This window comes from Chelonia mydas, chromosome 14 (assembly GCF_015237465.2).
Source record: "Chelonia mydas isolate rCheMyd1 chromosome 14, rCheMyd1.pri.v2, whole genome shotgun sequence".
Classification (NCBI taxonomy): domain Eukaryota; kingdom Metazoa; phylum Chordata; order Testudines; family Cheloniidae; genus Chelonia; species Chelonia mydas.
Genome location: NC_051254.2, coordinates 30,882,086 through 30,907,837, shown reverse-complemented (window position 1 = coordinate 30,907,837; position 25,752 = coordinate 30,882,086). Strand labels below are relative to the sequence as shown.

The 25,752-nt window shown below is 49.2% G+C and overlaps 2 protein-coding genes across 11 annotated transcripts in view; one reads left to right on the top strand and one right to left on the bottom strand.

Moving 5' to 3' along the window:
• LOC114022086 (zinc finger protein 345) overlaps positions 1 to 13,772 on the bottom strand; it is a 42,655-nt gene extending 28,883 nt beyond the window's left edge. For 3 of the 9 annotated variants that reach the window (XM_037913508.2, XM_043528692.1, XM_043528693.1), the window contains exons 1-2: positions 13,642 to 13,772; positions 11,880 to 11,985 (exon numbers count right to left, since the gene is read on the bottom strand). In XM_037913508.2, the coding sequence (XP_037769436.1) occupies positions 11,880 to 11,913 (34 nt within the window). In that variant the 5' untranslated portion in view covers positions 11,914 to 11,985; positions 13,642 to 13,772. Of the gene's footprint in view, positions 1 to 2,671; positions 2,865 to 11,879; positions 11,989 to 13,401 lie in introns of those variants that run through there. The other 6 variants (XM_043528690.1, XM_043528694.1, XM_037913511.2 and 3 more) reach the window with 5 other exon arrangements.
• A 5-nt stretch (positions 13,773 to 13,777) lies between these two features.
• Positions 13,778 to 24,557, top strand: LOC102934367 (zinc finger protein 436). Of its 2 annotated transcripts, XR_005227527.2 has the most exons (4): positions 13,895 to 14,073; positions 15,142 to 15,263; positions 15,870 to 18,857; positions 21,062 to 24,557. XR_005227527.2 is itself a non-coding variant. In XM_027832797.3 (3 exons), the coding sequence occupies exons 2-3, from the start codon at positions 15,176 to 15,178 to the stop codon at positions 17,399 to 17,401; spliced, it is 1,620 nt and encodes a 539-aa protein (XP_027688598.1). In that variant the 5' UTR covers positions 13,778 to 14,073; positions 15,142 to 15,175; the 3' UTR covers positions 17,402 to 19,334. The 2 variants fall into 2 exon arrangements, 1 of the variants encoding a protein (XP_027688598.1); XM_027832797.3 differs by lacking the exon at positions 21,062 to 24,557 and having other exon boundaries at positions 13,778 to 14,073; positions 15,870 to 19,334.
• Positions 24,558 to 25,752: the final 1,195 nt, after the last annotated feature.

The window sequence follows — 25,752 nt, the reverse complement described above, 5'->3', positions numbered from 1 at the left end:
CTCCAGGTGATCTTGTACTGAGGTCGGTGTCGGGGTAGGGGGTGTGTGTTGCAGTGATGTAGACTGGGAACGGTGCCAGGAACGATGTCGGTCTGGCGATGAAGAGGGCCTCATCATTGTAGGGTTGCCTCTAGATGGCACCTGTCTGGGCGGTGCCGGAGGCTTCTCTCTAACAGCAAGGGGCTGAGGCACAGTACTTTCTATAAGCTCTTTTGCAGCCTGGAAAGTATCTGGGGTGGAGAGGAGTTCCAATTCCTCCACAAAGCACTGCCCAGCCGGAAAGTCACTAAGTGGGCTCAACGGTGCCATCTGGGGCCCCAGAGTCAACGGCACAAGGTCTTGCTGCTTGGAAGTTGAGTCCTTCCTCTGGGGCAGCAAAGTCTCCCCAGATGGTCTCGCTCTCTGAGGAGAGTGCCCTCTGTCCGCCTTCTTATGGCGCTTGTGGGGCACTGGGGATGTTGACCGGTGCCAGGGCGCTGCTCCGTACTGCGGTGTCAGGAATTTCCATTACTGAGGGTCTCTAGCACCAGAATCCTTCCTGTACCGATTCGTGGTCTGACACCGGGGCGCTCCGCACCGAGCTTGGGCCTGGGACTTGGTAGTCAGGTGCTGCTGGACCAAGTGCGGCTTCCAATAATAGCTGCTTCAAATGGAAGTCACGTTCCTTCCTAGTCCTGGGCTTGAAAGCCTTACAGATCTGACAGCGCTCGGACTGATGCGCCTCCCCTAGACACCTCCGGCACGAGTCGTGAGGGTCACTATTGGGCATAGGCTTCTTGCATACACCACAAGATTTAAATCCTTGGACCTGAGGCATGCCCGGAAACCCAAGGCGGGGGAAAGGGAGAATGACCTACTCACCAAGACTATCCTAACTACCGAACAATAAACTAACCACAAAACAAAAGACTGTGTAGGACTAAGTAATAGCTAAGGGAACACTTGCATGCAAGCAAAATGCAGTTCCAATGCCGCCACGGAAGGTAAGAAGGGAACTGAAGGGGGGTCGGCTAGGCAGGGTCATATATTGAGCGCCATCAGGGCGCCACTCCAGGGGGCTCCCTGGCCGACCCAATGGGAGCTGCTGAGGGAAAAAGTTTCTGATGACCATGCATGCGGCACGCGCACACCTGATTGGAATCAAAGTGAACAATCACTCGAAAAAGAACAATTCTATTTCATTCTGCTTCTCAGAGCCTGCTCCTGGTTCTTTCCGACACAATCCGGACCCATGGTGACAAACCTGGCTTCAAAATGAACACGCCACATTCAGCCCTGGCCTAGCTCCATACAAGTCGGTGGAGGGGCTGGCTCTGGGGCACTGAGTGGGAAAGTCTATGCAAACAAGGTAATATCATATTTGCATAAATGATAAACATGCATCAACTCATTTGCATAAACAGCCTCCTCTTCCAAAAATCCCTCACCCCCATACACACAGTACCTACATCTCTGCCTCCCTCCCTCCTCCTCAACTTCCCCCATCCTCACTCCCTGTTCTCTCTGGCTACCTACCATAGCTCCCCCACCATTTCTGGCTGGCCCCCAGAATTCCCCCATGGATTGGTTCCCATTTCCCTTGTATCCCGCTGCCCATGGTTTGAAGTCCTATAGCTTCCCTTCTGCACTGTAACCAAGGAGACAGGGCCTAGTGCACTCCTCACCCACCCTCTGCCCCCAATGGGAGTAAGAGAGAGAAGTGGGACCCTGGGGAGAGAGGCTTTGTGTCTGACGGGGGCAGAAAGGAGGGGGTTAAAGGCATGGAGAGAGAGAGCCTGGGTGTAGGGGGAAAATGGCAAGAGTCTCACAGAACCTGGATGTGGGGGTCTAAAGGGAAGGCAGAGTCATATACCGCCTCTAGCCATCCAGCCCCACAGCTATCTAAGCTACTTATACGGCCCCATCACCATAGTATCTGAGCTCCTCACAATCTTTAGCCTCACCGCACTCCTGGGAGGCAGGGCCCTGCCACTGTCTCTGTGTTTCAGAAGGGTGAGACGAGGCCTAGAGAGGCTAAGGGATGGTGGCTGTCACATAGGAAGTCTGGGGCTAGGGTTACCATATGTCCGTATTTTCCTGGACATGTCCAGCTTTTTGGTTTTTAAATCGCCATCCAGGAGGAATTTTTAAATATCTAAAAACGTCTGGGATTTTGCCATTATTATTTTTCCCCAAAGAAGAGTTGATCATTCAAGAAAGAGAGTGAATGTTGATCATTCGAGAAAGAAACTGAATGTTGATCACTTGAGAGATCTGCTTTTTCCCCCAGCTCCCAGTGCTTGCGCCGCGAAACAGCTGTTTCATGCAGCTGGGAGGGAGGGGGGAGGAAGGGGAATGCGGCGTGCTCAGGGGAGGAGGCGGGGCTGGGGATTTGGGGAAGGCATCCAATGAGGAAGGGAGGGGGCGGAGACTCTGGGGAAGGGGTTGGAATTGGGAAGGGGCTGGGGCGCACAAGCAAATACCACCCCCCAGCCCGGGGAGTGTCCTCTTTTTTGAATCTTCAAATATGGAACCCTATCTGGGGCAAAGCGGGGAATTGAACGCAGGTCTCCCAAGACTTATGTTAGCGGTTAGACAAACCACAGCCACAGTCGTCCTCTATCACGCCAGCTCTCCCTTGGTCCATCTCTCCCTTCCCATGCACTTTCCCCCTCTCCCTTGGTCTTTATACCTTGCTCCTCCATAGTGTCTCTATACCTCTCCAGCTGCTTTGCTTCTTCATTGATGTTAAGCCAGAAGGGACCATCTAGTCTGAACTCCTGTACAACATAGGCCAGAGTTTCATCCAATGATTCCTGTATCGAGCCCCCCACTTCCAGCCAAACCTAATCAGTTTCTGTCAATGGTAAATGATTTTGTGTGGGCTAGGGAAAAGGGAAGAAAACACCCCATATGAATCATGCTGCTCCAGCTGAGGCCTGCGGTCATGTGCATTTTGCCAATTCACTAACAAGTCAGATCAAGTTATCCCTTATTGTATTAGACTTTGTTCTTTGTATTAGACTTTATTATTATTTCACAAATTCATGTCAAATTCCCCACATTCTTTCAGTCAAGAAAAAAATGATAAAAAAAATCAAAACATTTCCATTTTTCTATTCAAAATTACTTTTCTTTTAGAAATTTCCTTAAATTTTAGAAAAATTAAGAACTTGAAAAAACGCTCAAAATCTAAACAAACCATTTCATTTCAGGTCAAACAAAGCATTGTATTGGATCTGAAAATAAAATTTGTTTTGTTTTTTTTGGAACTGAACTGTGAACCAAAAAGTCAGTTATTCACACAGCTCTGATTGAAATATTAATTAAATGGTGCAAATTCTTTGCCAGGTTCACTTGCTTTTAGGTTGTATCCCTGTCCCCTTTGTCTGCTTGTGTCATTTAATCATAAGCTCTTCAGGGCTGGAATTTTCTCTGTCTGTCTGTACAGCACCCAACACAATAGGGCTCTGATCCCAACGGAGACCTCTGAGCGCTACCATAACATCAATATTTAATAATAATTGGGCCCTTTTAGAAATCTAGCCAGCAGCAGCATAAGATCTAAGCACCGCTTAAGTGGCCCTTTGCAGAGGGGTGAGTTTTCATAGGCAAATGCACACTCAGCATTGAAGGAATTGCATTCCGCAAGGACCAAAATACAGTCAGAGGACATTGTACGACAGGGTTACGAAAGCCTTACAAAAGGTCTGAGTATCAGGATGCAATTTGTAGTACTGAAGGCAGACTTCCAGACAATATGAAAGATGCAAAATGCTCTTGAAACATAGCAAGTGGAAACAATGAGATCATGTCACCATTCGTAAGGACTCACTTTCGGCCAGATTTGTAAGGGTATTTAGGTGCCTAAAGATGCAGATAAGCACTTTTGAAAATCCAACTAAGCGGATTAGGTGCCTCCTCTCCCGCCGACTTTTGTGTAAACTCGTCTAGAGGGCCCCAATACAGTCAGCGTGCTCAGACCAGATTGGGCCTCACACATGATTTAGGTAGCTGAAAACCTATCTTCCCCTGGTTTGTGGATCTCTCCAGGGCTTAGGCAGCAGACAGGCACCTAGAGGGAGGCAACAGTGCTCACACTCAGAGGCAGAAACATAAGTACCTAAGGCACTGAAGTTTTGTGAATCTCAGTGTAGCCTAAATTATTTAGGCACCCAAGCACTTTTGTGAATCTAGGCCATTGAGGTTACTCAAATGCTTAAAATTAAGCATGTGTTTACGTGATTTGCTGAAGAAGGATGGGATTACTCATATATTTATAGTTATACAGGAAGTCAGACTACATGATCCCCTCTGGCTTGATAATCTATTAAATCTATGAAAGAAGCATGGGTTTAAATACACTGGTTAATCAGGGGCACAGTGAATTGATATATGTAGGTAGCCCCCTGAACCCTTAGCTGCTCATAGTTAAGGCTAAGATTTAGTCACAGGTATTTTTAGTAAAAGTCATGGACAGATCACAGGCAGTAAACAAAAATTCACGGCCCATGACCTGTCCATGGTTTGTACTATATACCCCTGACTAAATCTTGGGTGCTCTGGAGGGGAGGCTTCAGGGGCACCACAAGTGCTCTAGGGCAGGGGTGCTGGTGCTCAGAAGGGAGCAAGGAGAGCGCAGCGCGTGGCCCGAGACCACTGCTGCTGCTCAGAGGGCCGGTGGCCCGAGACTGCCCCAGCAGCGGCCAGTGCGCCTGGCCTGGGGGCTGCTTGAGCAGCTCAGGCAACCCCCAGACCAGCCGCAACAGCCGCTGCAGAAGTCACGGAGGTCCTAGAAAGTCTCCGAATCCGTGACTTCCGTGACCTCCACGACAGACTCACAGCCTTATTGATAGTATTACAGTAGAACTTCAGAATTACGAACATCTTGGGAGTAGAGGTTGTTCGTAACTCTGAAATGTTTGTAACTCTGAACAAAATGTTATGGTTGTTCTTTCAAAAGTTTATAGCAGAACATTGACTTAATACAGCTTTGAAACTTTACTCTGCAAAAGAAAAATGCTGTTTTCCCTTTATTTTTTTAGTAGTTTACGTTTAACACAGTACTGTATTTGGTTGGTTTGGGGGTTTTTTGTTGTTTGTTTTTTGTCGCTGCTGCTGCCTGATTGAGTACTTCTGGTTCCAAATGAGGTGCGTAATTGACTGGTCAATACATAACTCTGGTGTTCGTAACTCTGAGGGTCTACTGTATGTACATAATTGTACACTATGAATATATCTTTGCATACAGATATATCAATAACATTCATGGTTATTTCCTTGAGTCAGGAAGGCCAAATCACACCTGGAGTTGCAGCTAACAAGAGATGTTAAGAGGAACAAGAAGGGTTTCTTCAGGTATGTTAGCAACAAGAAGAAAGTCAAGGAAAGTGTGGGCCCCTTACTGAATGAGGGAGGCAACCTAGTGACAGAGGATGTGGAAAAAGCTAATATACTCAATGCTTTTTTTGCCTCTGACTTCATGAATAAGGTCAGCTCCCAGACTACTGCGCTGGGCAGCGCAGCATGGGGAGGAGGTGACCAGCCCTCTGTGGAGAAAGAAGTGGTTCGGGACTATTTAGAAAAGAAGGACGAGCACAAGTCCATGGGGCCGGATGTGCTGCATCCGAGAGTGCTAAAGGAGTTGGCGGATGTGATTGCAGAGCCATTGGCCATTATCTTTGAAAACTCATGGCGATCGGGGGAAGTTCCGGACGACTGGAAAAAGGCTAATGTAGTGCCCATCTTTAAAAAAGGGAAGGAGGAGGATCCTGGGAACTACAGGCCAGTCAGCCTCACCTCAGTCCCTGGAAAAATCATGGAGCAGGTCCTCAAGAAATCAATTCTGAAGCACTTCGAGGAGAGGAAAGTGATCAGGAACAGTCAGCATGGATTCACCAAGGGCAAGTCATGCCTGACTAATCTAATTGCCTTCTATGACAAGATAACTGGCTCTGTGGATGAGGGGAAAGCGATGGACGTGTTGTTCCTTGACTTTAGCAAAGCTTTTGACATGGTCTCCCACAGTATTCTTGCCAGCAAGTTAAAGTATGGGCTGGATGAATGGACTATAAGGTGGACAGAAAGTTGGCTAGATTGTCGGGCTCAATGGGTAGTGATCAATGGCTCCATGTCTAGTTGGCAGCCAAGTGGAGTGCCCCAAGGGTCGGTCCTCGGGACGGTTTTGTTCAATATCTTCATAAATGATCTGGAGGATGGTGTGGATTGCACCCTCAGCAAGTTTGCAGATGACACTAAACTGGGAGGAGAGGTAGATATGCTGGAGGGTAGGGATAGGATACAGAGGACCCTAGATAAATTAGAGGATTGGGCCAAAAGAAATTTGATGAGGTTCAACAAGGACAAGTGCAGAGTCCTGCACTTAGGACAGAACAATCCCATGCACCACTACAGACTACGGACCGAATGGCTCGGCAGCAGTTCGGCAGAAAAGGACCTAGGGGTTACAGTGGACGAGAAGCTGGATATGAGTCAACAGTGTGCCCTTGTTGCCAAGAAGGACAATGGCATTTTGGGATATATATGTAGGGGCATTGCCAGCAGATCAAGGGACGTGATCGTTCCCCTCTATTCAACATTGGTGAGGCCTCATCTGGAGTACTGTGTCCAGTTTTGGGCCCCACACTACAAGAAGGATGTGGAAAAATTGGAAAGAGTCCAGCGGAGGGCAACAAAAATGATTAGGGGACTGGAACACATGACTTATGAGGAGAGGCTGAGGGAACTGGGATTGTTTAGTTTGCAGAAGAGAAGAATGAGGGGGGATTTGATAGCTGCTTTCAACTACCTGAAAGGGGGTTCCAAAGAGGATGGATCTAGACTGTTCTCAGTGGTAGCTGATGACAGAACAAGGAGTAATGGTCTCAAGTTGCAGTGGGGGAGGTTTAGGTTGGATATTAGGAAAAACTTTTTCACTAGGAGGGTGGTGAAACACTGGAATGCGTTACCTAGGGAGGTGGTGGAATCTCCTTCCTTAGATATTTTTAAGGTCAGGCTTGACAAAGCCCTGGCTGGGATAATTTAGTTGGGGATTGGTCCTGCTTTGAGCAGGGGGTTGGACTAGATGAACCTCCTGAGGTCCCTTCCAACCCTGATATTCTATGATTCTAGGATTCCGCATTTTTACAAAAAATCCTGTGGTGTTGGTACTCCAGTATATACAGTAAATTTGTTTGTGGCTGTCATCCATTATGGGATACTCGAATAGAGCAATATATCTTCCTGATACAGTAAACAGATGTAGATGACTTCAAGTTAGAGACATAATTAAATATATATGTGGACATCTGTTCATTTAGATCCTTAGCTTTAAGAATGTGTTTCCCACCATCAAGTCAGAAAAGGATTTTCCATTTGCATTTGACTTTTCCCTTACAAATCTCTCTCCCCCCCTTTTTTTTGATACACTAAGGACAAGATTTTCAAAAGGGCTCAGCATTGGCCTTACTCTGCTCCCATTGAAACCAGAGGTAAAACCCCTATTGCCTTCAATGGCACAACTCACAGGGACAGATCTTCAGCTGGCGTAAACTATTGTATCTTCATAGACTTCAACTGAGCTGTGACGATTTATACAAGCTGAGGATCTGACCCACAGTAAACGAAGTTAAGCACATACATAAATCTTTGGAGAACTAAGGCCTTAAGATTTATTTTTAGAGGTTTTTAAGGCCCGGTTTGATAAAGCCCTGGCTGGGATGATTTAGTTGGTGTTGGTCCTGCTTTGAGCAGGGGGTTGGACTAGATGGCCTCATGAGGTCTCTTCCAACCCTAATCTTCTACGGTTCTACGATTCTATGATTTTGGTCAATCAAATATAGAAATCATAGAATCATAGAACTGGAAGGGACCTTGAGAGGTCATCTAGTCCAGTCCCCTGCACTCAAGGCAGGGCTAAGTATTATCTAGACCATATCGGACAGGTGTTTTAACCTGGTCTTAAAAATCTCCAATAATGGAGATTCCACAACCTCCCCAGGCAATTTATTCTAGTGCTTAACCATCCTGACAGTTAGGAATTTTTTCCTAATGTCCAACCTAAACGTCCCTTGTTGCATTTTAAGCCCATTGCTTCTTGTCCTATCCTCAGAGGTTAAGAACAATTTTTCTCCCTCCTCCTTGTAACAATCTTTTATGTACTTGAAAACTGTTATCATGTCCCCTCTCAGTCTTCTCTTTTCTAGACTAAACAAACCCAATTTTTTCAATCTTCCCTCATAGGTCATGTTTTCTAGACCTCTAATCATTTTTGTTGCTCTTCTCTGGACGTTCTCCAATTTGTCCACATCTCTCCTGAAATGTGGCACTCAGAACTGGACACAATACTCCAGTTGAGGCCTAATCAGCGCAGAGTAAAGCAGAAGAATTACTTCTCGTATCTTGCTTACAATACTCCTGCTAATACATCCCAGAATGATGTTTGCTTTTTTTTCAACAGTGTTACACTGTTGACTCATATTTAGCTTGTGACCCACTATGACCCACAGATCCCTTTCCGCAGTACTCCTTCCTAGGCAGTCATTTCCCATTTTGTATGTGTTCAATTGATTGTTCCTTCCTAAGTGGAGTACTTTGCATATATCCTTATTGAATTTCATCCTATTTACTTCAGACCATTTCTCCAGTTTGTCCAGATCATTTTGAATTTTAATCCTATCTTCCAAAGCACTTGCAACCCCTCCCAGCTTGGTATTGTCTGCAAACTTTATAAGTGTACTCTCTATGCCATTAACTAAATCATTGATGAAGATATTGAACAGAACCGGACCCAGAACCAATCCCTGCGGGACCCCACTTGTTATGCCCTTTCAGCATGAGTGTGAACCACTGATAACTACTCTTTGGGAATGATTTTCCAACCAGTTATGCACCCACCTTATAGTAGCTCCATCTAGGTTGTATTTCCCTAGTTTGTTTATGAGAAGGTTATGCGAGACAGCATCAAAAGCCTTACTAAAGTCAAGATATACCACATCTACCACTTTCCCCCGATCCATAAGGCTTGTTACCCTGTCAAAGAAAGCTATCAGGTTGGTTTGACACGATTTGTTCTTGACAAATCCATGCTGACTGTTATTTATCACCTTATTATTTTCTAGGTGTTTGCAAACTGATTGCTTAATTATTTGCTCCATTATCTTTCCAGGTACTGAAGTTAAACTGCCTGGTCTGTAATTCCCCAGGTTGTCCTTATTTCCCTTTTTATAGATGGACACTATATTTGCCCTTTCCAGTGCATATGATCTCTCTGTTTACTTCATATTTCTTTATTAGTAATTGTTAGTCTTAATTATTTCTATTTTTTACTTTACAACTCTTTCTATACCTCATGCCTTAAGCTGATTATACTTGAAAAAAAAATAAAAAACCAGAGCACTTTTGTGATGAATTTTTTTAGAGTCACAAAATAGTTAGTGCAAAAACAAGTGAACTTAAAAAAAAAAAAAAAATGGGCTGATTTTGCTACTGACTGCTTCCAACTCAACAGCCACGTGGGAGTAAAAGATGGTTCTCAGTAACTCAGTGTCTGCATGAGTTTATCATGAGATTCTGACCGAGTGTCATTAGCATTCACTCTGAGCAAAAGAACAGCTCTGAGACGATCTATGCTCATTCGACTTTTCTCCTCACTCCAAACACCATTCATCACCTGAAACCTGATTCCGCCAGCCAGGCAAACACAGAGTCAATTCTACCACTAGAGCAACACATCTGGAACAAACACTCTGTAACTATAAACGAACCCAAATATTTTGTCTGATGAAATTAAAATCTGGCACATTTCTAGAATTCCAAAAGAAGTTCCCAAGACACAGGGACAACAAGGGAAAACAAGGGTGTCTCTATACATTCAGGCTGTATGGCGACTCTTCATTTGCACATTAATTATACATATACAAACTCCAAAATGGCCCAGATTTGCTAAATTTCAAGATATGCTGCATTTGTTTCTCCTGGGCTGTGAAGAGAAGTAGAAGGCCTCAGTGGAGGCTGATATATGGATGATTATGATCTGCCACTTGGTACAAATGCAGTTTTGGGTTTATAACATTAAATCATTCTCAGGGGGTTCAGAGCCAGTGTCTGGGCACCATTCATGATTCGGAATCAAATGAAAATAAAATAGTATAAAGAAATATGGCAAGAGAGAAATCAACACTAAAACAAGTGGAAAACTGGTGAACAAAAAACATTAGGAAATAGTTATCGGAGATGGGATTTTACAATCATTATTAATATGCTCTTTAATTTACATGTATTTGTGCAAATGAAAAGTGATTAAAGTTAGGCTGGGTGGAGAGGTGCAAGAAGCAGGGGTGATAGCTAATGTAGATGAAATATACAGCAGGAGTGAAGTGCTGCCAGTAGTAACTGGTGAGCTTGAGACATTCAAGGCCAGATCCTCAGCTAATATAAACTGGCAGGCGCCTGCTGATTTACAGCAACTGGCAGGATTAGCTTGCTAACTTCATTAATTATTATTAATTGTATTGCAGTAGCACCTAGGGATCCCAAATTAGATCAGGGTCCCCACTGTGCTGGGCACTGTACAGACACAGAGTAAGATATAGCCCATGCCCTGATGAGCTTCCAATCTAAATAGGATCTGACCCTCACTCTTCTGAGCTCCTTCTGGAGGTAGAAGAATTAGCCTGTGGAAATTAATTACAATCCATTTTCTCAAAAAGAAAAGGAGTACTTGTGGCATCTTAGAGACTAACAAATTTATTTGAGCATAAGCTTTCGTGAGCTACAACTCACTTCATCGGATGCATTTTCTGGGAATCAGGGCCTCTCATCTGAGATACACCTTCAACCTTAACCGTTTCCTCCTAACAGTGATGGTGATGTTGTTTAGGGGGAAAGGAGGGCTAAACTAGTAACCTAAGAAATCTCTAACCTGCTAAAGCAAAACTCTGTATAATCCTCCCAGGATAAGAAACCAAGGGGAAGGACAAATTAATCTGGCACTAAAATGATGCAATGGCAATGAAAGCTAAATGGATCTCAGAATCTTTATTTAGCATAGCTCTCCTCCACCCTTTGTCTGTTGTTATCCCCGCCCCCGCCCAGTTTGCAACATACTGTGAACTTCTGAGGGCAAAGAATCATCCCTTCTTCTATTTCTATAAAGTATCTAGCATCCCAATGATGCTGCAGAAATAGTCATTTGTTACAATGACCATGCTACTATTTTAACTCTGGGCTGGGGGGACCTGGCATCAAAACAGATAGGAATCTGCTCATGGAGTGGGAGGGGCAGATTTTGCTGGAGGAGGAGGGATCATTCCCCATAGACCAGGGGATATGATGATGCAGTCACAGCACTAAGTGTTTAACCCCTCATCTGTGTCTAAACCTGCCCCTATGGGCAGGGCTCTGGAGCTGTGCTCCGGCTCTGCTCCAGCTCCACGCAAAAACCTGCAGCTCCATTGCTCTGGAGCTGCTCCGCGGGCTCCACTCCAAAGCCTTGCCTATAGGTGGAGCCAGTCCTGGGAAGGGGAGGTGCAGCGACACTGTCTGTGTGTCTGGACAAGTAGCTAAGCCTGCACCACCACATAGAAAGCCCTGGAGAGGAGGAGACTCATAGATTTAAAGACCATAAAGGGCCATTATGACCATCTAGTCTGACCTCCTGCCTAACAAGGGCCAGAGAACCTCAGCCAGGGATCAATCCATATATTAGCACCACCAATATTATGTTCCTGAATCTGGGAGGCATGGAGGGGACAGGCTCTCTCAAATGGGTTCTGGGGACTATGGGGCTGATCCCCCTGAAGGCTACAGGGGAGGGGAGAATCTGACCCAGGCACTTTGGAGGACACACCTCCCTCCCCTCACCCTCACCTTCTAACACCAGAGGGTGCAGGGATCCTTACCCAGTGAGATCACATTCTCATAGTTCTCCTGCATCTCGTCCGTGGGATCCAGATTAGCTCACTCACTGCCCCTCGGTGGAATACACAGCCGCCTCCTCAACAGTCCCTGAAACAGCCAGAGACCCTCATTCAGAACCTGCTGTCCCAGCCACAATCCCATCAGCTCAGCCACAGGAACCCTAAGTCGGTCCCTCTGCTCTCTCTCTCCTACATGTCCCTCCCTTAAAGTGATGGTTACACATTCCCATATGATTCTTTCTAGCCTCCCCACCAAGCCAACCCTCATTTCTGGGTGAGTACCAGACAGTCATCTCCCCCTGAATGGCTTCTCTGGCCTTACAAATGTAGTAAACCACTGACAGCAGGGATACAGGATTGGGGCAGGTTCTTTATTCTAATGGAGCACAGCCAGGCACATCATGAGCTCCCTACACTCCCATTTCTCTGGTCTCCTTTCTCTTGGTAGCGGTAGGGACCATATTTGGGCTATGGCAGGGCTAAGAAGTCTTGGGTTGAAACTTCCTAGCGATGATGCTCAAGTGAGCCCAACCTGCCAGGGAGGAGGGGAGGAGCTGGAACAAAAAGCAGATGTGATTCTGCAGCCTGTCATGAGGAGAAGGGTGACTGGAGAGGTTTTGGAAGGGGCTTTAGTCAATTTCACACCCCGGGTTCCCCTGGCCTTTCCCTGCAGACAGACACTCTGCAACCCTGGGACTATGCTCAGTCGTTTTATTATAGAGCAGATCCAGCCCCTCTCCCTATATTAACCCCGCTCCCCCGCCAGTAAAAGAGTTTCTGAACCAAATGCTAGAAAAATGCAGAATCGAAGGTGCCACTTTGGGCGATCCCTAGGGCTGCCAGTTTTGGTTGGAGGTATTCCTGAAGGTTTCCTCATATGACAGAATCTTTAACTATGAATCTTTAATTCCTGGAGGGTTGGCAACCCTAGGCAGTGGTTCTCAACCACAGCTCCAGGGCCCCCTGGGGGACCATGAGCAGGCTGCAGGGGGGCCACCAAGCAGGGCCAGTGTTAGACTTGCTGGGGTCCAGAACAGAAAGCCAAAGCTCCACTGCATGGGGCTAAAGCCTGGGGTTCCAAGCTCCATCACCCAGGGCCCAATCAAAGCCTGAGCAACTTAGCTTCACAGGGGCCCCCTGTGGTGTGGGGCCCTGGGCAATAGCCCTGCTTGCTACCCCCTAACGCTGGCCCTGGCTTTTATATGCAGAAAACAATGGTTGTGGCACAACTGAGCCATGGAGTTTTTATAGCGGGGGGGGGGGGGGGACTTAGAAAGAAAAAGGTTGAGAAGCCCTGACCCCAGGGACACCCACACACACACATGGTCCCCTGCAGCGCGGGGACCAGGCAGAGGCAGGAACTGGCTTTTCCTCTCCCTGCGCCTCCCCTTGTCCCAGGGAAGTCAATCTGCCCGGGGTGCTGCAGGGAATGGGGCTGGGCAGGGCTGCGAGCCGGGAACCTCCCTCCCCAGATTGCTCCTGCTGCCCCTTCCCGTCGCCTTACCCTCTTCCTTTCTCTGGCTGGGGAGACGGGCTTATTGTTGCATTGGTCGGGGGGGGGGGGCGCGTTAGCTCTCCCAGGGCTGCTTGGGCTGATGCAGGCGCTACGGGCAGGCAGAGCCGGGGTGTGTCCGGGCGGGCAGCGGCAGCGCTGGGACTCCGGGGTGGTAGAAAGCAGCCCTTTCCCGAGTCACTTTCCTGCCCATCCCCAGCACTTTCCCCGAGTTCGCTCGCTCTCAATTACCTGGAGCTTCCGGTTCAGGGAGCTGATGTCGGGCGGCAGGGGCCGGGGCTTCCCCGGGCCGCTCAGTGCCGTGAGAAAACGTCCTATAGCGCCCGGGTTTGTTGCAGCCCGGGTTGGGTATGGGGAAGGACACAGGAAGGGGATGGAGCAGCTGAGAGTGGCTGTAGCTAGGTGCTGGGTGGGAGGAGGGGAGACAGGAAGGGGGGACAATACAGAACAGAGGGATCCCCCCAGCCCGTGGTGGGGCTGGCTCTCTTTCATTGCAGCTGCAAAGAAATCAGGCTGCCTCCATTGTGAGCCGGGAAGCCGGGCTGCGCCGGGGAGGTGTGATCTTGCCAGCCAGGGACTTTCTCATTGTTGCAATTGGTCGCCCTGGCGTCCTAGAGCAGCCCCGGGCTCTGCCGACACCAGCTCCCGAGCCGGAGCCTGCAGGTAACTGAGAGAGACCCCGGGGGAAAAGGGCTGGAGCTGGGCAGAAAAAAACACGGCCCCCATCTCTACCAGTCCCCTCACTGACACCCCCAGGCTCTGGCTCCCCTGAGCCCCTGCAGGAGCCGAGCCAGCCAGCGGAACAATAGCTGTTAGCCACTGGTTTATTAACCAAAAGTTTGGTAACTCCCACTGGTACTAGCAAAAATTTGCCCCACGGGGAGTGATTCCTGAGGTCACGTTGTCACTGGTAGCAAAGTTCCTTCCTGCATGCTAGGGCTTTTGTTCGGAGTCTTCCTTTCGGCACTGGTCCATTTCTTCTTCAGCTACCCTGTTAGGAAATACCCTAGCTCGGTAGAAAGGCTGGGATTTCTGAAGGTTTAGGGAGATCGGTACCTGACTCCCATTGTCTTTCAAGGAGAGTTGGGAATCTCTGTGTCTTCTTCACCTTTGAATTCTAAAGCCATATATGCCCCAATCCCTGCACCTGCCCTCCCTGCATTGCCTGCTGCCTGCACCTGCAAAGATTTCAGGTACTTGCTTTAGCAGATCCTCTCCCCTCTTCCAGCCAGCTGCTATTAAAATGCATGCATGAGCTTCCCCACTTGCCTTGCCCTTCCGGCTCTAGGGAGAGACCGGGTCACATCCTCAGCAGGTGTAAATCAGTCTGCCTCACTTGGCTTCAGTGCAGCCACAGCTGATTTACACCAGATGAGGATCTGGCCCCCAATTTTTTATAGACACCCAAACTCTCACTATATGAAACTTTGCAAAAACTTTAAAACCTTTTTATAAACCTTTTAAATGTTCCCAGATTCCACTAGGCAGCATCTGTGAACACTTTTGCAGATGGTCACCTGTTTCAGTGGGGTTGGGTCACAGTGAAAGGCCAAGGGCTCTGCCCCATTTTGTTTCATGACATGGGGTACAGGTCTGGGCTTGAAATAACAAGGCATGTCATTTGGGTTTATGTAGACTTTAGCAGTAGTGCGAGCAGACTGGTGCAGGGGCAGCAATCCCAGGCCCTTATGGGATTGTGGAACTGAGAGGAGGGGATGCTTCTTGTTTCAGGGGCTAGTGGCTTTCGAGGTCTGTGTATCTCACCATGGATCAGTGGGCTGCTGTGGATCCTGATCAGAAACCTTTGTGCAGGGGTGGCATACAGGAGAACGATGATCCCCTGGTGATTCTGAGTAAGTATCCCATGGAGGCTGTGGGGTCTTTGCAGCTGCCAGGTCAGCTTCTGAGTAGTGTTCTCCTGTGGACCCTTCCACAGAACTCAGAACAATGGGAAGGAGGATGGTTGTGTGGTGAAAGGGACAGACTCCCCTCAGACTCCTGGGGACAGAGTAAAGGGACAGGTTTCCACCAGAGAAGCAGAGTTGGGAGGACATCTAGGCAAGAGTGAGGGTGAGAAGACAGGGCAAACATCTATCCAATCCCACTATTGACTGAGGTCGCCCTAAGGGAACAAGGGGAAGAACCATGTATCCCAAAGCTCAATGAAAATAAGAGCCCGAGAAGTGAGGAAAGAGTTAAATCAATGTGAGAATCCCCTTCAGCTCCCTCAGGATCATGTCTCCAGCAGGTGTATCCTCCGGGCTTCCCATCCACCCAGCCTGACCCCTAGCAGTAGCTCCCTTCTCCCTGAACCTGCAGATGGAAGTTGAGGCAGGGTGGGTCCCCTCTTCTCCCTGCTCTAGGGAAGGGTTTGGGGTGGGGGGAGGGCAGATTTGACTTCTGGTCTTTCAGTGTGCCCCAGCAGTTATTTGGGTTTGTTCCTCCACTCCCCTGTGCAGGGCCTGACTCCTGTGCGGATTCTCTCCCTACCCCAGCCGGGGACAGGGCAGCGAGTGAGACTGAGGAGGAGAATCCCGGGGAGGAAGGCCCCGAGATCGTGGAATTGGATCCAGCATTGCTGGGCAGGCTGGAGGGGGCTGGGGCCAGGAGCCCGGAGGAGCAGGGTCCAGACTGTGAGAGCCTGCGCTGGACGGTGGTGCAGCAGATTGACTCCCCCGGGAAGCCGGCGCAGCGGCGGGGCGGCGGGGGCAAGTCAGCTGGCGCCAGCTTCCAGAACTTCAAGAGCATCATCGTGCTGCAGAAGAGCTACGAGTGTGGCGAGTGCGGCAAGACCTTCAGCTGCAGCTCGCACTTCAGCAAGCACCGGCGCACCCACACCGGCGAGAAACCCTTCTGCTGCCTGCACTGCGGGAAGAGCTTCAATGTCAGCTCCAACCTCTACCGCCACCAGCGGGCCCATGCCGCCGAGCGGACCTGCCCATGCCCCGAGAGCTCCCCACCGCCGGTGCCAGTGAGCGCCCCCAACCCCGCCACTCCTCGGCCCCGGGGGCTGCCATACAAGTGCGAGGAGTGCGGCAAGAGTTTCCGGCGCAACACAGAACTGGTGACCCACCAGCGGCTGCACACGGGGCGCTTGCCCTTCCAGTGCACCCACTGTGGGAAGAGCTTCTCCTGGAGCTCCCACTTCGACCGGCACCAGCGCATCCACACAGGCGAGAAGCCCTACCAGTGCCCCGAGTGCGGGAAGTGCTTCAGCCGCAGCTCCCACCTCTACCGGCACCAGCGCACCCACGCTGGGGGCCGCTCCTATATCTGCACCTACTGCGGGCGCAGCTTCAACAGCACCCTGCACTTCGACCGGCACCAGCGCACCCACACCGGCCTGCGCCCCTACAAATGCACCCTATGTGGCAAGGGCTTTGGCGATGGGCTGGCCCTGGTCAAGCACCAGCGCCTGCATCTAGGCGATGGGCCCTTCCACTGCGAGGAGTGCGGCAAGAGCTTCGGGGCGAGGGCGCAGTATGCCCGGCACCGGCGCAGCCTGCACGGTGCCGCCGCTGCCAACACCGGCGGCGAGAAGCCCTACCGCTGTGGCGACTGTGGCAAGAGCTTCTCCTGGAGCTCCCACTGGGAACGACACCAGCGTATCCACACTGGGGAGCGCCCCTACCAGTGCGGCGACTGCGGCAAGCGCTTTGGCCGCACCTCCCACCTCTACCGGCACCAGCGCACCCATGCCGGCGGCCAGCCCCACGTCTGCGCCGACTGCGGCAAGAGCTTCAACAGCACCTTGCACTTCCACAAGCACCGGCGGGCCCACGCAGGTGAAGCCCCCTGCCATGCCTGCCCCGACTGCGGAAAGGCCTTCGCTGACGGCTCCGCTCTGGCCAAGCACCGGCGCACCCACACTGGAGAGCGGCCCTTCCCTTGCCCCCAGTGTGGACGGCGCTTCAGTGTCAGCTCTCACCTGTACCGCCACCTGAGGAGCCACACCGAGGAGAAGCCGCTGGAGGAGATCGCATCCTACTAGAGATCAACTCCTCTTCCCCCTTTACCTGGGAGAGGAACCCCCCCATGCTGGAGGTTTAGCTCACCTGGACCTGGCTGCCCCTCTCTGGGCACGGGAGTGAACCCCATGCACTGCCAGCCAGAGCGTTAGTGGGGCTTACCTCACAGGGATCTGACCATGGGGATCGCCGACCTGCAGGGGTAGCTGAGACCTCTAGGAGAGCAGTGGGCAACCCCATTGTGGGCATTCTGGGGCCACAGGGACGGGTGCAGTGTAAGGTCCCAGTCTGGAGCCCCTTGAAGGGCTCCACGTCGATGGGGGTCTGGATCAGCCCTGAGGATATAGGTAGATAAGGTAGATTAGGTAGGTAGGATAGGTAGGAGGTAGAGCAGAGTGGTGGCTGTACTAGGGGGCTGGGCAGGGTGGAAATAAGAGAGGGAGAATGTTAAATGGTGTGTGATTGAGGGCGGATTACCCTCTCGCTCGCTCCGGTGTAAATCAGGAATATACTCACCGGCGTCATGGGGGCTGATTCCCCTCTCATTCACTCTGGTGTAAATCAGGAATAACCCCACTGGAGTAACTGGGGCCAATTCCCCTCTCGCTCACCCCAGTGTAAACCAGGAGTAACCCCACTGGGGTTAGTGCAGTTACAGGAGTGTGGAGGCAAGGGCGAATGGGTGATCGGAGCTGGGGCGGGAGGCAGTATCTGGGGATCAGGCAGGTGGGGCAGGAGGTGGCGAGGAAGATGGGAACCAGACTGGGAGGGGAAATGAAGTGTTTGGGGATTGGAGTGTCTGTGCGGTGGGAGCAAGAGAGGGATGTGGGTGATGGAGGACTGGCATGTCTGTGGACTGGGCTGGTGGGGCAGATATGGCACTGCTAGGGGTCTCCAGACTGAGGAGGATGGGACCAAGTTTACTGCCACTCCTTCTCTGGGTTTCCATGCCCTATCCCTGCCTCCTGATCAGACAGGACCCAGGAGGAGAAGAAACTCTGCCACATGGAACCCCCCACAAGCCATCCCATCCAGGAGGGGAAATGCAGGGGACTCAGCATGGAGAGAGCCTGGGAAGTGGAGAGAGCTTGGTGTGTAATGCACCTGACTCCAGCAGGAATGAGAGACAGAAAACCTTAGGGTAGAGTGTGATTAACTTGTGGAGTTCACAGCTGCAGGAGATGACTGGGGCAAACACCTCAGCAAAGCCCTCTGCCAGCTCCATGGAGCAGTCTGGGGCTGTTGACTTCCAAGCGACTTCCTGCGTGTGTGAAAATCTCCCTTAGACACACGCCCTGCCAGTCCCGATCCTAATTCAGAGCACGAGGGACAAAAACCTGCTCTCCACTGTTCTAGGGATATGGAGGGGGTGAGTTTCTGTAAAGGAAGAAAGCTAATCACTCCTGAAATTAGCTATCCAAGCTGGGGCTCAGAAGATCATGAGCTTCATCAGCTGCACTTTTTGGAAGGATCTGTGAGGTATTTACATACCAGGAAATCTGTTGTTGTTAGAGGTTAGATTCTTTGTTGGTGTCAGTGGACATCCAGGGATTTCTGCCCATTTATGCCCAGTGATAGATTAGCCCTTTCTCTACAGTAGGCTTCGGCCTTGTCTATGCATCAAAGTTGACTTGCTTTTAAACTCGATGGGTACAGTTAAAGCACTATAACCCTCACCCCCTTTAGTATGAATGTTATCAAAATCATCACAGCAAATCCCAAAGTGGTGTAACCTCCCTGCAGATGGAGCGCCACCTGAATCAATTTGTAGCTAGATCCTCAGTATGGTCTTGCTGGATGGTCAGTCTATGTCCGTCACTGGTGAGCTTATCAAAGTCTTTGACAACCACTTGATCGCTAGCTGTGTAGCAGTGTTCCTTGGTAACCGCACTTCGTAATTCATTATTACTCCTGAGGGCATTCTGCGCCAAAAAAATTAAAATTCTGTGCACAATATTTTAAAATTCTGAAAATTTTATTTGTCAAATAAATGTGGAGTCTCCAGCATGGCATTAGGGAGCATTGGCCACTGGCTGTACGGAGGTGGGAGATCACTGTGCAGCTCCCTCCCGGGACACAGACTCAGCAGTGAGGCTTCACCCAATCCTGACATAGCGCAAGGACAGGGCCTGCCCCAGAAACACCCCATGGCCCTGCCCCTCCGTGCCAGATGCACCAGGTAGGCTAAGCAAGGCAGGATCTTAGTGTGGGGGGAATCCAGTTATGGGTTGAGAGGGTTCTGTGGGGCAATCTGGGTGTGGACGGCTCAGTGGGAGATCCAGGTGTGGAGGGGATTTGGATGCACAGGGGCTTGTTGGGGGGTTCTTGGTGCAGTGGGAATGGGACTTTAACAGGGGATCCAGGTGAAGGTGGTTGGGACTCAACAGGGGGGGTCTGGGCATAGGGGGATAGAGCTTGGCAGGGGGGTCTGGGTATGTGGGGCTCAGTGGGCGGTCCAGATGCTGGAGTGGGGCTCAGTGGGGTAGGGATCCATGTGCGACTGGTTGGGACTTGGTGGGGTAGGGATCAAGGTGTAGGTGGCTCGTTGGGTTGGTCCGGGTATAGTGGGAGTGGGGCTCGTTGGGGGGTTCTGGGTGCAGGGGGGTGAATGTCAGCGGGAAGATCTGGATATGAGGGGGTCTGGATGCACAGGGGTTGGGTGGATGCGGGGAGAAGCTCTCTGTACAGTTATCCCTCCCCCTGCAGCTGTGGAGCGATGAGTGCAGGAAGTGGCAGGGAAGGGAGTTTGCAGAGCTTCTTGCAGCTGTGGGAGAAATCTGGGGATGGGTCTGAGCCGGACCTGGATGCTGTGCAGAGGAAGAGGAAGTCCCGTCCTCCACAGCCCAACCCAGACTAGCAGCTGAGCCTGGCACAGGGTAGGAGTCACCAGCCGGGTCTTCCTCAGTTCTGCCTCCTGCTCCACAGTGATTTACCTCTCTGCCAGCTTCCCTGGGCACCCAAAACATACTGCTGGGGAGGGTCTCATGATCTCTCTTGTGGCTTCCCTTTGCTTCCCCATCAGAAAGTCATTTTTCTGCAGGGAAGGAAAGAAATTTGTGGGGGACATAAATTCTGCGAATGCACAGTTGTGCAGAATTCCCCGAGGAGTATTCATTAGTATTATTAATTCATCCTAATAATACATCAGTACCAAGAAAGCCACCGAAACTGAACCAGGGCTGATGAAAGCAGTTGCTGGGTTTGGCTACAAATATCCTCATTGCTGATCTTGTCCCAACACTTGAGATGGAGCAGTTGGCAAAGATCACATGAGTTGTATTGGTACAAAGGTGTCGTCTCTCAGTATAACTGTTCCCATAAAGGAAGGAGAATAAACTCTACCATCATAAGACATCTTTATGCCAATATAACTGCCTCCGCACTAGGGGCTGTACCCACTGTACTATTCTGATGGAAAATCAAACTCCTATCCCATATAGCTAATCTAGTCCAAAAACTCTGTGTAGACAAGGCCTGAAAGTGTCCCTCCGCTGCTACCACTGGTTCTGTTTTCCATTGATGTGAGAAGTGGGAGCCCTAATGTAGACTGAGTACTTGTGGTTACCAGCATGTTAAGCACTTTTCTGTGTAAGCTAATTCTGTGCATGTCAACACAGTGCTTCAAATACTGGTCTGTTCCTGGAGCCCTGCCTAAAGTAGCACTCACCCCATTCTTACCACAGGTGGAGCTGAACTGGCCCTCGCAATAGTGGGAAATGTTGGACAACAAAGCCTACGTCCCTCATGGAGGCAGCAGCCCTTTCACATGGGGCCGGTTGGGAAGCCCCAGAGTGTGTTATCCTAGCTGGGCATTGGCTTTGACTGGACACTTGGTTACCTGGCTGGGCTGGAGCGACACATGCTGCTGAGCGATGGCCCAAGCAGAAAAGGGCTATTGGCTGGAGTTAAAGGTGACCTGCAAAGGGATTTTGCTTTCTTTTATGCTTGTTTTTTATGTTAGAAATTCTGGTCTAGTTTACCGTAGAAGACTCTACAGTGCCTGGGAGAACGAGTGAAGAGAGGACATCCCAAGAAAATGGAAATTGAGCAATTGGAAGGAGAAGGGATTTTTGACCAGCCTATTGTAAAACTTTTTGGTTTTTTATTAATACCTGTTTCATTCCAGTACCTATTCAACACCTGTGAAAAAAGAAAATCAATGTTAACGATTATAGGCAGCCCTGTTTGAAAAGCTTGCCTAACAGTGGGTTCCTCTGTCCATATTTAGGCACCTAAATAATTATATTATTTAATATATTAGGTAATTTTTAGGTGCCTAAATGTGGATTTTGGAGCCAAGCTTTAGGCATCTCAGCTCAAAAATATTGCAATGAAGACTCACTATCGATATCTCTAAGGCCCCAACAAGACATCCAGCCTAGCCAGGGGAGATGTGGCTTGACATGCCTGACATTTCAGAGGTAAAAAACAAGCAGCCAAAAAGACACATGTAGTTACAAAAAATAAAATCTTTCCAGCCTTTGCTCTGCGTCACCAGGAAACAAAGACACAGGTCTGGTTTTGTTTTCCAATCCACTGCAGGTCTCCTTTCAGCCATAGAATCCCATCTCCGGAGCAAGGAGCCCAGGTAGAGTAGTAGTTTAGCATGGGGGCTTGAACCCTGAGCTTTTTAGCTAGAGTTCTGGGAATGATGTTCACTCGACATAAGCTCCACTGCTGTCCTTGCTGTCGGGTCCATCTCTGGTCAAGGGGAGCTGGGACTGTGTTTGTATTGTGAATAAAATAGACAAGGGGGGGAAATATCTTGGGTCTGTGTTCAGTTATTTCTCTGCTAGAGACGGGATTAGCCCCACTTTCCTAACAGCACCTTGCAGGGCAGATTAGCAACACTGTGGTTAAACTGCTGGCCTAGAACTAAGGAGATCTGGGTTTAAATCCTGACTCTGCTACAGACTCCTTGGGTGTGTCTTTGGCTCCTTGGGTCCCAGTTCCCCACAATGGGAATAATACTTCCCTGACTCTCAGGGATGCTGTGTGGAGAACTTAATGTCTGTGAGCTACTCAGGCAGTACATATTCCTAGCAAGAGCCAGTGGGTGTAATGGGCGTAGCTACTCAACAGAAGTGTGCCAGTTTATACCAGTTGAGGATCTGATACAAAGGGGCCTGATTCCCCCACTGTGGTTGGAAAGTTAGCAGAATAAGACAGTCTTATTTCAGAATAAGAGCTCTTATGCCAGGGTTTGCGCTTATTTATCAAAACCAGTTTCAATTCACACCTTGTTATACTGGTGCAGCTTTTTGGTGTAGACAAGTCCTTGGTGACTTCATACATACAGACAGCAGCTTTCAAAGAGGACTCCTTTGGGCCTGAGTCTTATTTACACTAAGAGCTTGTCTAAACCAGTTTAATTAAAGGTGTGCATATAAACTCGTTTAGTTAAACCAGTGCAAACCCCTGTGTGGATGCTCTTATTTCAGTGTAAAGGCAGCTCATGTCTAAACATTAGTCACTTAATAAAAATCCCATGAGATTTGTTTCAGCAAAGGGGGTGATGCTTACGTGATGGTAACGTTAGCAGTCAGCATGCATGGTATAGACACAGCAATGCCATGTCGATGTCTGAATTGCTCCCAATATTCACAGGTTAGATCATTTCATGCATGCTCACTTCAGCATGCCCAATGCTTCTGATGACTCATGAACACTTGAGGGCAGCATAACTCAAGGAAAGTCCCTCATTCAACACATTAGGGAGCCCACTGACTTCAATGAAGCTGTTCCCACACATGAAGTTAGGGGTGTGCTAAATACCTTGCTGAATCAGGGTCAAAAAGAGGATCTGATTTATATAGCCATAGATTTTAAGGCCAGAAGGGGGCCATTCTGATCATGTAGTTTCACCTGCATCATACCCGGGGATTCCTGCATCCAGTCCATAACCTGCAGTAGAGTTAGAACAGATCTTTCAAGGCAGGTTGGCACTGCAAATTAAGGTGTGATGGCAGCTTGGGAAGGCATACCCATGCTGGCTTCAGTTTAGCTAGCATGGCTAACAGTTGCAATGAAGACATGGCAGCCCCAGTACAAGCCCACTATGAATTGGCTAGCCTGCCCCAGGGTCTGGGCTGCCATGCCTTCACAGCTGTTGTTACCCACTCTAGCTAAATTAAAGCTAGCACCGAGTCTGTTTACCCAGGCTGTAATTACACCACCAATTTCAGGGTTGACGTACCCTTAACAAGAGACACCCAGTCTTGATTTAAAGACTCCGAGTGATGGAGGATCCACTGCGTCCTTCAGGAAGCTGTTCCAATGGGTTAAAAATGCGCACCTCATTTTCAGTTTGAACCCTGCCAACTTCAACTTTCAGCCGTTGGATTTCAATTTGCCTTGAGACGGCATAGACCATGATCACTGTTTCTCTTAACCCTCCCTTCAGTAAGCTAAACAGATGGTGCTCCTTTGGCATCCCATTATAAGGCCTCTTTTCCAGGCCTTGCATCATTCTTGTAGCTCTTCTCTACATCCTCCGTGACCATTCAACATGTGTGGACACCAGAACTGGACACAGCATCCCAGCAGTGATCTTGCTAATGCTACATGTCAGATAATATCACATCCCTACACCTACTTGCTACTCCTGTTCATGCATTCAAGGATCTCATTAGCCCTTTTAGCAATAACATCACACTGGGAGCTCATGGTAAAGTCATTTTCAAAGACACTGCTTCTCAGGGAACAGAGATTGGATCTTTAATTATTTGTCCAAGAAAGATCAAGAATATTGAATGAAGGTGATGTCCCTTCGCGTTAACACAGAGATTCTTCTGTTTCCAGAAGGGTGAATCATAACTAGAACCAGTAGAAATGTTTCGTTCCAGTTTTCTGCCAGTGAAGTTCCATTTTTGAAAGACAGAAATTTTCTCAAAAGTATTTTGACATTCTCAAAATTATCAATTTTTTTGAAAATTTTTGGTGGAAACATTTTCATTTAGCAGTAAGTATTTTCCATTTTCATTTACTTTTTTGTTTGTTTTTCAGATTTTATTTCCCACTGAGGGGTGGGAAGGAGTTATTTTCCCCTCATTGCAATTTTTGATTGGCCAGCTTAATCATAGAGTCATAGAATATAAGGGTTGGAAGGGACCTCAGGTGGTCACCTAGTCCAACCCCCTACTCAAAGCAGGACCAATCCCCAACTAAATCATCCCAGCCAGGGCTTTGTCAAGCCTGACCTTAAAAACCTAAGGAAAGAGATTCCACCACCTCCCTAGGTAACCCATTCCACTGCTTTACCACCCTCCTAGTGAAAAAGTTTTTCCTAATATCCAACCTAAACTTCCCCCACTGCAACTTGAGACCATTGCTTCTTGTTCTGTCATCTGCCATCACTGAGAACAGTCTAGATCCATCCTCTTTGGAACCCTCTTTCAGGTAGTTGAAAGCAGCTATCAAATCCCCCCTCATTCTTCTCTTCTGCAGACTAAATAATCCCAGTTCCCTCAGCCTCTCCTCATAAGTCATGTGCTCCAGCCCTGTGATCATTTTTGTTGCCCTCCGCTGGACTCTTTCCAATTTTTCCACATCCTTCTTGTAGTGTGGGCCCCTTCTGAGGACCTTAAATGATATTTTGACCTCTTCTCTTTTCCCTGTGTAATACCACAGCTAATTTTGGCTCCATTTGGAGTCTTATTACATGCAGCAGAGCTGAAATCACTGATACTTAGGTCTAAGCATTAGATCTACTTGGGGCTAGTGGTGCACCAGCACTGAAGCTCCCCTACTACCAGCTAAAAATCACTGAGAGCTGAAGTTACTAAGAGCTGAGATCACTAAGAGCTGTGTTAAGGGGGCGGGCCTGAAGACAAGTTGGTGAGTGGACAGCAGGATGCGGAGAGCGGAGCGGATAGCCGGGCGGCTGGCGGAGAGGAGCGGACAGCAGGACGGCTAGCGAAGAGGCCTGGAGAGTGGAGTGGAGCAGATAGCAGGGCGGCTGGCAGAGAGGCACAGCGGGCAGTGAAGGCTGCAGCAGAACCCCATGGAGAGGTGTGGCACTTGGCTGTCGACCCGAGCAGCAGAGCATGTAAGATGCCCCCCACCCCACTCCATATCTCCCTCCACTTCCACCCAGGCTGGGAGGTGAACTCTGCAGATGAATTTCTGAACTCTCAGGGGCTGCACTGACTAAGGACAGAAACTGGGGGGAGGGGGTGACTATTGGGTTGCTGGACTTAAGACCCTGAAGGGAAAAGTACACTGCAAAACTTGCTTGGGCGTGGGTCTTTTGCTCATGGTTGTTGTTATGAATCCTGTTTGTGGTGTTTCCCCAACATAATGCCGCATTGTTTCCCTTCTTTATTAAAAGGCTTTTGCTACACTCAGACTCTGTGCTTGCGAGAAGGGAAGTATT